Source organism: Rhinopithecus bieti, unplaced genomic scaffold (genome assembly GCF_001698545.2).
Source record: "Rhinopithecus bieti isolate Rb0 unplaced genomic scaffold, ASM169854v2 scaffold_15006, whole genome shotgun sequence".
Taxonomy (NCBI): domain Eukaryota; kingdom Metazoa; phylum Chordata; class Mammalia; order Primates; family Cercopithecidae; genus Rhinopithecus; species Rhinopithecus bieti.
Window position 1 is genome coordinate 382,289 of NW_016808074.1, and position 13,977 is coordinate 396,265.

The 13,977-nt window shown below is 46.2% G+C and overlaps 2 protein-coding genes across 3 annotated transcripts in view; both read right to left on the reverse strand.

Annotated features, from left to right (window-relative positions):
* Positions 1–39: 39 nt before the first annotated feature.
* ZNF134 (zinc finger protein 134) lies at positions 40–10,685 on the reverse strand. Of its 2 annotated transcripts, none has more exons than XM_017885436.1 (3): positions 10,400–10,685; positions 5,184–5,280; positions 40–4,528 (listed from the first exon to the last, which is right to left on the reverse strand). In XM_017885436.1, the coding sequence occupies exons 2-3, from the start codon at positions 5,221–5,223 to the stop codon at positions 3,285–3,287; spliced, it is 1,284 nt and encodes a 427-aa protein (XP_017740925.1). In that variant the 5' UTR covers positions 5,224–5,280; positions 10,400–10,685; the 3' UTR covers positions 40–3,284. The 2 variants fall into 2 exon arrangements, with proteins under 2 accessions (XP_017740925.1, XP_017740926.1); XM_017885437.1 differs by lacking the exon at positions 10,400–10,685 and adding an exon at positions 10,285–10,393.
* Positions 10,686–12,170: 1,485 nt separating this feature from the next.
* ZNF530 (zinc finger protein 530) overlaps positions 12,171–13,977 on the reverse strand; it is a 13,709-nt gene continuing 11,902 nt past the window's right edge. The window contains exon 4 of the transcript XR_001887911.1: positions 12,171–12,390. The gene's annotated coding sequence lies outside the window, so the exon portion shown is untranslated. The remainder of the gene's footprint in view (positions 12,391–13,977) is intronic.

A 13,977-nucleotide genomic window follows, 5' to 3' on the forward strand; every position in this document is an offset into this window, starting at 1 on the left:
GTTCTTAACACCATTGAAGAATTCAGTGACGAGTCACAATGAAGCAAAGGCAAGGAGCTTTTATTGTGAATCAAAAGTACACACGAGAGAGAAGTGTGGGAGTGCTCCTGAGAGCAAGTCATGCAAAACGAAGTTTGGGTTTCTACTTGTATGGGTGTTCCTCTAATCGGGGTAATCATTAGGTATTCTGGGAAAGGAGGGAATTTCAGGGACCCCCGATTACCACCCCTCCTCCCTTATTTGCGTTTGACTGGAAGAGTCGTGGACATGTCACCCTGACTGGGGTTCTGGCAGTTTCCTCTTCCGTTTTGGGTTTTCTATTATCCCACAGTTTCTTTGCCTAGTTCCCGTTTTAGCTGTTGTTTGGGTTTTTTCTTTTTTTTCAGCCGCACCAAAACCAGGGTGTTGAGATTTTCCATCCTCCTGTGACCACCCAGTTCTATTCCTGTCTCGTCTGGATCCGTAAAACTAGAAAACTAGTTATCTGCTCCCAAACAAAAGGGTGGGAAAGACCTAGGGTAATAGTTGTATGTATATGCATTGTTTCAAAAAGGGAGGAAATGGAAGGGGGAAAACAAATGGAACCACCAATCCCAAGAAAATTTGAAATCTAGTTTGGCAAATGCCACTGGGAGGCAAGACATGGGAATATCATGTAGTTCAGGACTCTGCCCACTGGACTCTCCTCTGCTCTGAGTCATTCTTCCTTTCTCATGAAAGGTAGCAAGGGCTCGCACCTGTTTCTGCAGCCAGTCCCATGTATAGAATATTACACCCTTTAACTTCACACTTTACATGCCTACACCCTTTAACTTCATACTTTCAAGGTTCCTTTAGACCCAAGGTGAGCATTTTCACTGGTATAAAATTTTCAAGAATTTTGTGAGTCTCCTGTATGTCACTGAAATTCACACCATTAGAAAAGAGGTTTATGCAGATTATTCCCCCTAGGGAATCCCCTATCTATACTTTTGGCTTTTGCTGAGATGACTGATAAATAGTTTAAACTTCTTACAAATTGTTTGTATTGAGGGGATCTACAAGTCATGTTTAATCTCTTCAAAGAAATGAGTGTTCTAATGTGTGTTTTGATCTCGGTAATAGCAAACATCCTTGCCTATCTCTCTAAAACATGCTTTCCTGACAATGAATCTCTTAATTTCAATTTTTTTTTTTCCAATTCAGATGAGCTGAGAATTTCCCAAATCATCAAATCTTGGGTCTTTTCTGTTTCGCAGTTCTTCCCTGTATGTATCTCTTTTCCAATATATTTTACTATAATCAGTAAGAAACATGGCCACACCTTCAAAACCTCTGCTTAAAAATGTTCTCAGCTAAGTGTCCATATAAAGACTCATGCATCAATATTTGCAGCAGCTTTTTAGTATTTAAAATGGGGTGTGGAGTGCAGACACCAATCAAGATAAATGGATAAACTGTGGTATATCCATACAGAATATGACTCAGTAATTTTAAAATGGGCTATTCATCCATACCATGGACAAATTTCAAATTCTGTTGCATGAAGACAACAAACAAAATTAACACTTTATAGACAGACTTACATAAAATTCTAGAAAAGACAAATTTACCTATAGTGAAAACTACTCAATGGTTGCCTAGAGATTTTGGGGGAAGGAGAGCACTGAGATAAAGGTTAAGGGCCTGAGGTTAACTTTGGGGGTGACAGATCTGTCCAACACCACTGATAGGGTGATAGTTTCAAGAGTGTGTGTGTGTATCAAGACTTACTGGTACACTTTAAATATCTGAAATATATTGCATGTTGATTACACCTCAGTGAACCCATAAAAAGTTATCCCTTTAAAAAATCTGGGTCTCCCACTTCTACTGGAAACTGGACAACTGGACATCAAGAGTGACTCTACATCACTATGGTGACTCTTATCACTCCAAATACCTTGGGAAGACAATCTCTTCCTCAGTAGTAAGAAAAACTGGCAAACAATGAGGACCATTGCCAACAGAGTCACCAGACACTCCAGCTGGTCACAAAAGCTACTTCTTTGGACCACCACACCTCTTTACTTCGAGGGTTACTGCCTGTGCAGCAAAGACATTAGGTAAAGAGCCCAGGGAGGCAGAGGAATCTAGGAAAATTACATTCATTGCTGCACCAGTGATCTTGACCTAAGAGTAACACGGCCCTGGATATCCTGAGATTTCTGGATACCTGATCCCATTCAGCCTCAGTGCCTGGACTGTCTGTGGATGTGTTTTTATAATGGGTACTTCCCCTCTAGTTCGCCGCAATCTCCCCAATCCCAATTATCCACACCCAATATTTATCAATTTTGTTTCCCTACTGGATGTTTTAGATCTTACCAACAGTGGCCTGTGTACCAGATTCAGGCCTTCAGGGAATATGGCCACTCGGCAGGTCCTGAGGAAAAGCTTTCCCTCAACAGTGTTGGGGAACATGGGACATATGCTGGAAACAAGACACTCAGTCCATGCTGTTTCAAAACACTGCAGGCTGTCACAGCAGCGGCACCCTCCTCAAGGTGAAATATGGGCTCTCAAATAATCCAGACAAATCAGGTCTACACAAGATCTGAATTCTTACTTAACAAGCTTTGTCAGCTATGGAAGTTAACATCAAAACTGAACTAAGAACTGTTCTCCCTCAACCCACTGTCCCATCTGAGGCAAAGTTGGAGGTGCCCCACAAAGGCTGTCTTCAGTTTGGCAGAGTCTGTTTTCAATCCACTCCAGACAGTAAGAAGAACCCCCAAGATTAAAAGTGGCTTAAACTGTAAAGCCTTTATTATCACAAACCAGAGCAACACGAGGCAAGTACTTTCCCAGGCCAGGTGACTTGGAGGCTGGAAAAACTCATTACAAGTATGTGAGACCAAGAATATCCACGAAGAAAGTAGACCTTCTGTATAAGACACCAGCAGATACAGCGCAGACCCTCGTGGCTAAAGATGGGTCATGTCCATACCTGTATCTGTCATACAGAACGGAATGAGGACCCCCAATGAACTCAGGCATCTCATGATTTTCTCCAGGGACTGGAAAATACAAAACCCTGCGTTCCCCAATGCTGGGGTATCTAAGCTGGTAGAGTTAAGATGGTTTTGGCCACAGGCATTGACAGCGACAAAACTCTGGCAAAAAACCTGAGCAAGTCAGAAAGTGCAACATATCCCTCGAAGCTTCCTACATACCTGGCACCATAAGGAATCTCCTTGGTATCAATGTTCAGATATATGAAATTCAACATCTGATTGATGAGTCCTGTTGTATTCAAAGCACTCCTAAAGCCTGCCTGCAGTGTGAACTTTCTGGTGCCGATTGAGGTGGGAGCTTAAGCTGTAGGCCTTCCCACATTCACTGCACTCATAGGGCCTTTCTCCAGTGTGAACTCTTTGGTGTCGAACAAGGTGGGACGTTCTGATAAAGTCTTTCCCACATTTACTGCACACAAAAGGCCTTTCACCAGTGTGAACCCTCTGGTGTGCAATAAAGTCAGAACTTCGACTAAAGAATTTCCCGCATTCAATGCACTCAAAAGGCTTTGACTCAGTGTGAATTCTCTGATGTTTAATGAGGGTGTATTTGTGGCCAAAGGATTTCCCACAATCACTGCAATCGTAAGGATTTTCTCCAGTGTGAATACTCTCATGCTGAACAAGTGTAGATTTGTGTCTGAATACTTTCCCACAATCACTGCACTTATAAGGCCTTGCTCCATTGTGAACTCTCTGGTGTACAATTAGATTGGAGTGATGGCTAAAATATTTCCCACATTCATTGCACTTATAAGGCATTTCTCCAGTGTGGATTCTCTTGTGCTGAGTAAGGTTGTCTTTTCGACTGAAGGTTTTTCCACATTCGCTGCATTCATAAGGCCTTTCTCCAGTATGAATTCTCTGATGCTGGACAAGTGTAGCTTTGCGGCTGAAGGCCTTCCCACACTCGCTGCACTCGTAAGGCTTCTCTCCACTATGAATTCTCTGGTGCTGGACAAGTGTGTCTTTGCGGCTGAAAGCTTTCCCACACTCACTGCACTTGTAATGCATTTGTTCACCATGAAATGCATCCCCACTCTCAGTGCTCCTGTGTGTCTTCCTCTTACTGCGGATGGCCTTTTGTTGGCAGCCACCCAAAGTAGCCTGGAAGTTTTTCTGCTCCTCCTTACATGTAAAGGGTTTCTCTGATGGGTGAGGTTCTTTGCTAACTGTGCAGTTCTTCACAATTGAGGCCTCACCTTCATCCCTTCTTAAGGGTTTCTCTATACTGTAACACTTCTGGTGTTGATGAAGGTTTGCCCTGAACCAGAATTGTCTCCCGCATGCCCCACATGTGTGAAGTTTCAGTCCATGGTGTGTACCCTGGTGTTCATCCAGGCGCAAAATATCTTTCAAGATGGGGGCACATATGTCACAAGGGTAAGCTGTCTGTGTGGGCAAACCTGCCTTGGAAGTATTAACATGTGACACTGCTATAGAAATGCTCTGTTCAGAAGATGACTCTTCATCCTTCACTCCATGCCAACAACCTGAAGGCAGAAAAATACTATTGATGTACATGCTGACTTTGGTGGGTGGGGCAACTCCATCACAAACATGTGTCTGTTGTACCCAGGACTGAATACCTAAGTTTCCTGGTGGAACAGAGCTAGGATCAGGTTGAAGAAAAGGCTGCTGTACAGTACTGGAATCTAAAAGTCACAGAACAGAGATGGCCTCACAAGAAACAAAGACACGAGGATGGGGTGTAGTACAAGGTCTCCAACTTCATCCTCTGCAATGACTTTTAGCAGGACCTTGGCTGACTGTGGGTGACAGGTGAGTGCTATGCCAAAATGTGTGTCCAGGCCCAGGAAAATGTGACTAAAAACAAGTAACGTGTTCAGGGACTATTTAAGGATATGCACACATCTTATGACACATCAGTGTAAGTGTAGTCCAATAGTGGAAAGCACTGCAGAGAGAGAGCTATTGCTCTACTAAGAGGCCTTCTGGTAGAGAATGGGAGAAGACAGCCCTGGGTCAGAAGTCAGATTAGAAATGACAAGAGTGTACAGAATGGGGATAAAAAGGTAGAACTAAGTTAGGGCCTCTAGCCTTGGCACTTGTGATGGGCACAACATAGGTTTCTGGAACTACAGGAACCCAGCCCTGAGGTTATGGCGTCCCTCAGCTCCCACTCACCAGGGCCTGTCCAAGCCCCTCCTGCTGTGACTAAAGTCATGCCCTCTCAGGCACCCAGGGTTTTCTCTCTTGTTACAATTCAGCAACCACAAAGGATCTGGAAGATACAAAGCATAGGGGAAAGATGAAACAGACTGAGTGTGAAAGCACTAGCCCAGAGTAGCCCACCCATGCAAAACTGCAAGAAAACAAATACTACAAAATGAACCTCAGAAAATTGTCCGGCAGGAACAATGCAAGGGGCCCACAAGTGGTGACCATGATTTGACCCAGGCAGACTCAAGGAAATTACAATTAGAGGAAGCGGGTAGAGCCTGGAGTCCAGAGGTGTCATGATTGTGGACAGTCACCTGGCTGCGGAGAGGCCAAGCAGGATTCACTGGGTCACCTTAGGACTCCTGACCCCCAAACCCTTCCTGGCAAGGCTTCAGGGCAGCAGGAGTTAAGGAACACAGGGAAGAGAGGAGGCAATGCATCTAGCTGAGCCTTGGCACCCAGGGGACCTATGTGAGGGAATCAGAGAAGACAGCAGTGCCCATGCTCTAGCTATGGAAAGGAAAGAGCAACCCCCAGGGCAAAAAGGAAGAGTAGGGGCCAGCCCAGAGAAACGGGATACTGGGGCCTCACCCAGGGAGACTATAAATGCAAAGCACAGAAACCATTATTTCATAATAAAAGAGTCTCTGAGCCTCATCCAGCAGCTCCCATTCCTCCTAAGTACACAAATAAATCCGTGAAGGTCACACAGCCCTGTGTGAGATGGACAACTGAGCTTAAGGGCAGCCTCTCTCTCCGGGACTCCTTGTCACATCTAACTCAAATGAGATAACAGGCCCTGGTGTGACTGAGCTCAGCACTGTCTCAGAAACCCTTGGTACCAGAGCTCTGGGCTCATGAATTCACACTCCATCTCCATGTGTACATCACCCTTTTGGCCATACCTCCTTTACATCTATGGACACCCACAACATAGGTACCTCCACGGCTTCCCCACATGCAAATCTGCACACAGCATCCAGAGAATGCTTGGATAAAGCATCCAGGATAACATCTGGTCCTGATCAATGGACACACTGCCATGGTTTGCCCTGAATCCAGTTATTAAATCCCCCCCTCCTGGCTCTATTTCACAGGTCAATTAGCAATGCAGAACCATGTGCAGATCTCAGATAAACTCAGCCCTTTTCTGCTTTGCCATTGTACTACTGAGGTCAGTCACAGGCTTCTTCTCAACATTTAACTCATTCAAAACCCACACTCACTGGGCACCTACCCCAAGCGCAGTGATTCTGCCTACTGTCCCAATCTGTCTCTGGGCTAATTCACTAGCTTGACTGAAACTCCAGGTCCCACCAAAGGTCACCATGGAAGCCTGAGGAGCACATAAAGAGCTGAATAAGCACAGCTTTGGCCTCACTGTCACCTCCCTTCTATTACTACAGTAATTCACCTCACATCCACTCTCTCTCTGGAACACTTTGCCACCTGGCCTGGGACCCTATTATTCTCCTTCCTCCCAAGGACACTTCCTTCCCTCTTCTATCCTCTAAGATGGCCCCTACTTCCACCCTGCTGTGCCTGCCCTTACAGTGCGCTGATGGCACTGTCACCATGACCTAAAGATTCTCTAAATTGGAAGCAAGCCTCAATCCTGATCCACATGCTGGGCAGCCACCCTGTGGATAGCTCCAACCTGAATCCCTTCTCTGAACTTCAGATCTCTGTGTCCAGCTGTCTACTTGACATCTCCACGCAAGTGTCTTTGGAACATGGTAGATTCCACACAGCCAAACTGCACGACTGATATTACCTCTGAAAGGTACTCCTACCCCCAACTTTGTTACCTCAGTTGATGGCATATTTATATCTTCTCAGACGAAAACATCCAGGGTCATCCTTCACCCCTCCCCTTTTCTTTCTCATCCTCCACATCAGAAAATCTGGTTGGTCCCACTTCAAGAAAAATGATTCAGAATCCATCCACATCTCCAACCTCTACAGCCACCACTGTGGTCCAACCTGAACTGTTGCATTAAACTCCTCAGTGGTAGGCCGGGCGCGGTGGCTCAAGCCTGTAATCCCAGCACTTTGGGAGGCCGAGACGGGCGGATCACAAGGTCAGGAGATCGAGACCATCCTGGCGAACATGGTGAAACCCCGTCTCTACTAAAAAAATACAAAAAACTAGCTGGGCGAGGTGGCGGGCGCCTGTAGTCCCAGCTACTTGGGAGGCTGAGGCAGGAGAATGGCGTAAACCCGGGAGGCGGAGCTTGCAGTGAGCTGAGATCCGGCCACTGCACTCCAGCCTGGGCGACAGAGAGAGACTCCGTCTCAAAATAAATAAATAAATAAATAAACTCCTCAGTGGTATTCCTTCCTTCATCCTCACTCCCACAGTCTTTTCTTCACTGTACAGTCAAGAGAAAGTTGGTTAAGACCAAAGTCAGATCACTCCCTCCTAGCTCCAAACCTGCAGTGGCTCCCAATTCTCTCAGCAAAGAAACCCAGATCCTCAGGCTGCCATTTCTGGGCGGAATCCTGTCCCTGCTGTCTGATCCCACTAGACATAATGGAGACCTGAGGTTCCCCAAACACTCCTAGTTTAGCCTCAAGTGAAGTATATGCACATGCTGGTTCCTGTGCCTGAGATAATGTTCCACACTTCATCCCATTGCTTGCCAGAAATGGAAACTCCACATAACTCCAAAACAGAATTTACAACACAGAGCTTTGGGTGACTGCAGGACCTCCTCAAACAGTAGGCAGAAGGGACACTGAAGAGTTCCAGAACACTATCATTCTTCATACTGAGTTCCTGAGATAATGGGGGTGTGATAATGGGGGTGTGTTGGGCTAAGTGAGGGCGTGAGACAATCTGCACTCATCTAGGTAGGAATCACAAGTTTCTGCCACCATGGCAACCTCACAAGAAGAGGGAAGCTGGGAGTGGCAGGTTCCCACAGTGGGATCTCATGGACTGAACTGTTTCCCTAAGCTCTGTCTACCCTGCCCTTTGGCAGGAATGATTTTGGGTTACCTCTCTAACTTCAGATACTCAGATCTCAGTGCTGGCTCCTACCAGCTGTGTGAATATAAACAAAGACCAGTGTCTGAGTGTCCTCATCTTAAAAGTGGGGATAAAAACGGCACCTACCTCATAGGGCTATTGTTTGTATCAGGATTGTCTGTACATCTCAAGTGCCTTTAAAACAGCTACTACTATACATGCAAATGAACTGATGAGTTTTTAAAAAATTAGGTCTGTTTTGCTTGCTTTAAAAGTTTTTAAGAAAATTTGGTAAGATTTTCCATTGTAATAAAATAGTTCAAGGCAAATTAATATTTTGACCAATCATTAAGTGCTAGTATAAATTTACCTTACTTTGTATATACATTTTTTAGTTCCCTACTTCCATGGACTTGCAAGGTGTACACTAGCCCTTGCACTAAACCAGCCTACCTGATACACATTCCTCTGAAGGGGAGCTGCAGTGATCCTTCATTAGAGATGTTCATCAATTCTGCTTACCTGAGGGTTTGGGTAACTGAGGCACCAGTGCACTGGTTGGGGATGGAACTGCTCCACAGGCAGCGCCCATGAAGGCATGCTAAGCCTGTAGGGTGGCAAATCTACTGCATCCCTCACCTTGGTCTCCAGTGCAGGCCAGGCTACATATGCTCTACAGCCCTCTCCTCTTGCTGGCACTATAAGATATAATAAAATTGCTCTTCAAAGGTTTACTGTTAACTTCCTTGTTCTTTGTTCTCAAACCTAATTTTCTTGTTCTCCATGCCTCCTTCTCCTAGTTACTGTAAACAACCTTCCCGTCAGCACTAATCATTAATTCACATCTGTTCCCTTATTCACTATACACCCATTCCCCCCACCTTAAAACCACACGTCCCACACAACCCACATGTCCCACCACTGTAACTCACCTTCCCCTTCCCTCTTTCTTATTTGGGAAAATATACCCAATTGGGTCAGCTTAGATTGTGCGGTTCGACCCCAGCCCCTAGGGGAGTGACACAGAGGAAGGTAGGGACTACGGGTTAGAGATAAAATCCCCTTCCCTCCTTTGTTCAGTGTGCTCTTGTGATCGTGATTAACGCAGGCAGCACACTTGCACAGAAGTAAATTGCCTTGCTGAGAAAACTTTTGCCTGAGTGCTGGTTTCACTTTGCAGCATGGAGCATTTACTTCCAACACCACCATCTACAATCTTTTCACATGCCAGGACCCCTCCTTTCTGGAAGGAATCTTAAGTGTCTACCCCTTCATCCCTGGTCTTCCACCCTAACCCCACCTCTCACTTCAGAGGCCACATAAGATAATATCCTTAATATTCCACCCTCTAAATCTGATCCACTACAGGCTTTACCCTTATGCCTCACGCATTGAAAGTCTCTAGCACAACTCCCTCTCCAGAACTCCAGACCTGCATGTTCAGGAACCCATGTGAACCTCCAAAGCAGAACACCTTAGATTCACCAAGTACAAAACCCAATTCCTGATCCCCCTGAAAGGTGCTCCCTGCTGTGACTTACCAATTTCCATTCTTTCACATGTTCAGGAAGGAAAACAGACCAAAAAAACCCCTGGATAGCCCTCCCCTCCCCACATTCACTTACGACCACATCTGATGCAGCAGAAAACCCCGTTGATTCCATCTTTAAAAATCTATCCAGAATCTCACGACTTCCTCACCCAAATCCCTCCTGCCACTGCTCTGGCCTAGCCACCACGGCAACACTTCTGGAGATTGTTGCAGGGACCTCCTCAAAGGTCTCCCTGCTCTGCCACCATCTTCATCATTTCTACCTCACTTTAGTCTGTTTCCTCCTCAGCAAACATTGGAATACTTTAAAAATCCTTTATCAAATCCCTTCCCTCCACCCTTCAAAACCCGCCATGGCTCCTATCGTCCTCGCAATGAAGGTGCAACTTCTCCCCGCGACACTGCAGGCGTGACTACCGCTCACACACGCTCCCGACTGCTACGGGCTCAGTCCAGCTCCAAGCCTGTGCTCAGGCTGCCCCTCTGCCCGTCACACTCGCCCCCACCTTACATGCCAGATTTAGGAACGAGGTCCCACCCACCAGCGCCCCGCTGCTCTGGACACTGGGGCCTGCGCAGCACGGACTCAGACAGGCGCTCCTCGTTCGGAACTTCAGGATTACGGGCGGGCGAAAGTCTGCGGAACGCAGCACCCACCTGCGCCCGGCTCAACACCGCGGCCGCCGCCATCATAGTTCATAGACCTCACAGAGCCGCGAGGCGGGTCCCAGGTCGCGGGACCCTGGCACCGTGGTCGTTCGTCCCCGGGGGTGGAAGCAGGGTCTTCGCTGGCGAGCCACTCTGCAGGAGGAACAATGACTCTTCCCGCACCCTCCCGCTTCCGTCACGTCGGAACTGCCCAGCCACCCCAAGCTTTTGCTCCGATGGTTCCACTTAAGAGCCGACAAGATGTCCGCCGCGAGGAAGATGCCGGAAGTCACGCCCAGAGAGCTTCCGTCCGCAGGGAAACGCCCCTAAGAGTGCCGCCGAGGCGCGGCGCAGACGTTTCTGGGCAATGTAGTTCTCATGTGCACTTGGCCGTGGCAACTCGCCTGCACGCTGGGCAAAGACCAAATGGTACTGCGAGGGGCGCTGAGAAATTATGCCTTGAGACTCTGAGGGCAGGGCGTGGCTTCGCTCCTCTTAAAGGACCCTCAACCAGGTCTTGTGTAGTGAAGCCTGCAGGGATCTCCGAAATATTGGGATATAGTCTTACATATGTTCCCCGAAGTCACACCACCAAATGGACACACAACATCCAATGTCACTCTGAGTCCACTCATGGTTCACTCAAATTTCCTTCATTTAAAAAATATGTTGTACTGTAGAGGGAAGCTTTGAGTCAGTTTTGTGAGCCTCAGTTGGGTCAGGGTTAACAGAGAATTGTCCCCAGGCAGGGCCATGGAGTGGAAGAATGGTCTCCAGACAGTGGCTATGGAGGGATGCTGGAGCTCCCTGAGGCAAGTGGACTAATATAGAGCTCTTCCTCTGGTTTCCTCAGAAAAGAAATACCTGAGAGAACCATGAGGAGGAAGACAGGCAAAAGAAGGTGGTCAAGGAAGGCACCTTTCCTGCCTGTATGGTCACTAAGGTCCAACCAAAGGAGCAATACTCTTTTATCCAAATGAGAGTTCCTAGCCCAAAAATTGAGATATATCTATTTCCTTTTGGGAATGTTTCTTATCTGAAAAGAAGAAGCATTATAAATGTTTTTATGTGCCAAGACAGGGGTTGAAAAGGTGTTGTCTGAACCCAGAAACAAAGATTTGGAAAAGTGGGATCACATTTCTTGGCTGGGAGGTGATTCTCATTTCACCTGCAATTACGTGGACAGTGTCTGAATTGAGAATTGAGATTTACTTATGGTTTAAAAAAATGAAAGAAGGGGGAATGTATGGGGAAAGAAAGACAAAAACATTTGTGAATTGTTTAAATTACTCAGTTTTTTTGTTTTTTCTTTGAGACAGAGTCTCGCTGTGTCACCCAGGATGGAGTGCAGGGCACGATCTCGGCTCACTGCAAGCTTCGCCTCCCGGGTTCACGCCATTCTCCTGCCTCAGCTTCCCGAGTAGCTGGGACTACAGGTGCCCGCCATCACGCCTGGCTTTTTTGTCTTTTTAGTAAAGACGGGGGTTTCACCATGTTAGCCAGGATGGTCTCGATCTCCTGACCTCGTGATCCACCCGCCTCAGCCTCCCAAAGTGCTGGGATTACAGGCGTTAGCCACCGCGCCTGGCCAAATTACTCAAAGTTAATAATTCTGTAGTTATTCATAGATACATGAAGAAATGGACCTGGAGACACATATCTGTCATAGGTGAAAACGGTTAAGATGACAGCAAAATTTGAGCAGGAGATATTGAATTCCGAGAAGTGAGCAAATGAAGCTGAGCACACAGCTGTGCTAGAACTATGATCACAAGCAGGGTTTAGTCTCCAAAATGTAATATTTTTTATTTATTTAATTTTGGAGACAGGATCTCGCTGTGTTGCACAGGCTGGAGTGTAGTGGCATGATCATGGCTTGCTGCAGCCTCAAACTCTTAGGCTCAAGGGATCCTCCCACCTCAACCTCCCAAAAAGTTGGGATTACAGATGTGAGCCACCGTGCCAGGCCTCTTTTCATTCTTGAAAACACTCAGTAATACCTGGAGGGAGAAGTAAAGAAAACATTTAGAAAGTGCTGCTAGAATGTTATGTGAACAGGGATGCTGTAGTATTATGCTTATTCATAGTTCTAAAAAATGTTCAAGGAACACCTACTGTATTTCAGACACTATCTTAACTGCATGGGACATTTACAAAACAAGATTCAGACCCCAGTAGCTTACACTGTACTCAGGAAAGACAGAGGAGGAAATATGAAAAATATGCTAAAGTATATGGAGTGTTATAATGTGGCAGGCATAATGGAGAAAAGAGGTGAAGGCACTGAGAAGTGCTGGAATGATATGTAATATTACATAGCCAAGAGAGGCTGATTTGTGGATGGGTCTTTATTGGAAAAGGACATGGAGAGCTCAATGCCACTGAAATAAAAGGTTAATGTTACTCAGAATTCCCCTAGAAATGAGAAGTACAGTACACCATGCAGGGCCACAGGAAGAACAGGTTTTAGTCTAAAGGAAGAAGCAAGAGCTAGGGGAGCACCTAGGCCAGATCCTTTATCGTGTTTTCCATGGGAAAGGGAAGGCAGATCAGAGCAAACAGCTGAGTACTGGCTAGTCTGAATAATTCTGGTTGGCTTTGATTTACAGGGGTGGTCTCTAGTGGCCTCATACCCTGACCCTGGTGTTAGAGTAGGTAGATACGAGTAGGGCAGGAGAGAGGGACCCCAGGAATGTCAAGCAATTTTGGCATTAAGGATGGGCAATCCATAAATCTTTTCCTCTGAGATAATAAACAGAATGAGAGAGGGAGCCCTGAGATGTCCAGCTCTCATTGGGTGACGTACAGGAGAGCATAAAACTATCCGAGATGGTAAGCGGCCATGATTGGTACCAGGAGGGAAAAGAGTTTTCCAACAGATAGAAAACACCTGGAGCCAGTGAACCGCAATCCCTGACAAGGTTTCAAGCATGCACAAAATGGGGCAAGATGGTAAAATTTGTCTGGTATTTGACCTTCCTCTGGGGGTGCTTGACTCATAAGGGAAAATCACCCCAAATGAGTATATGTATGACTTCAGTAAACAGTCATGTTTACTGCATGCGGCCCCTCCCAAGTGCTGGCAGACCACTGTGCATGCAGTAGTCAAGCAACAGCCTACCCGAGGGAGGAGAATAGAGAGCCTGGGAAATGAGCAAATGTATAAAGTCCCAAGCCAAGGATCAAGTGGGGCCCTTGACCTCTTGAGTAATCCACTTGGCCCTCTTTCCAGTGTACTTTGATTACTTTCACTCCTACTCTAAAACACTTTAATAAATTCTCACTCCTGCTAAAAAAAACTTGCCTTGGTCTCTTCTTCTGCCTTAAACCAACCTCTGCCTCCTTGGCTGAATTTTCTTCTGAGGAGGCAAGGACCAAAATTGCTGTGGACTGCTGCAAACTCACTGGCAGTAACGCTGGGATGATTTAGTGCAGGGAAAGTATTGGTTTGGTGAGTAAGAGTTAGATAAAGAGGGCGGTTGGCTTGCCTTGCTCCCAAGATAGTTTACTATTTTTAGAAATTAGCTACCTCTGGTAGGGTAAGTCTTTCTGTAACCAGCAAGAATTTTTTTTTTTTTTTTTTTTTT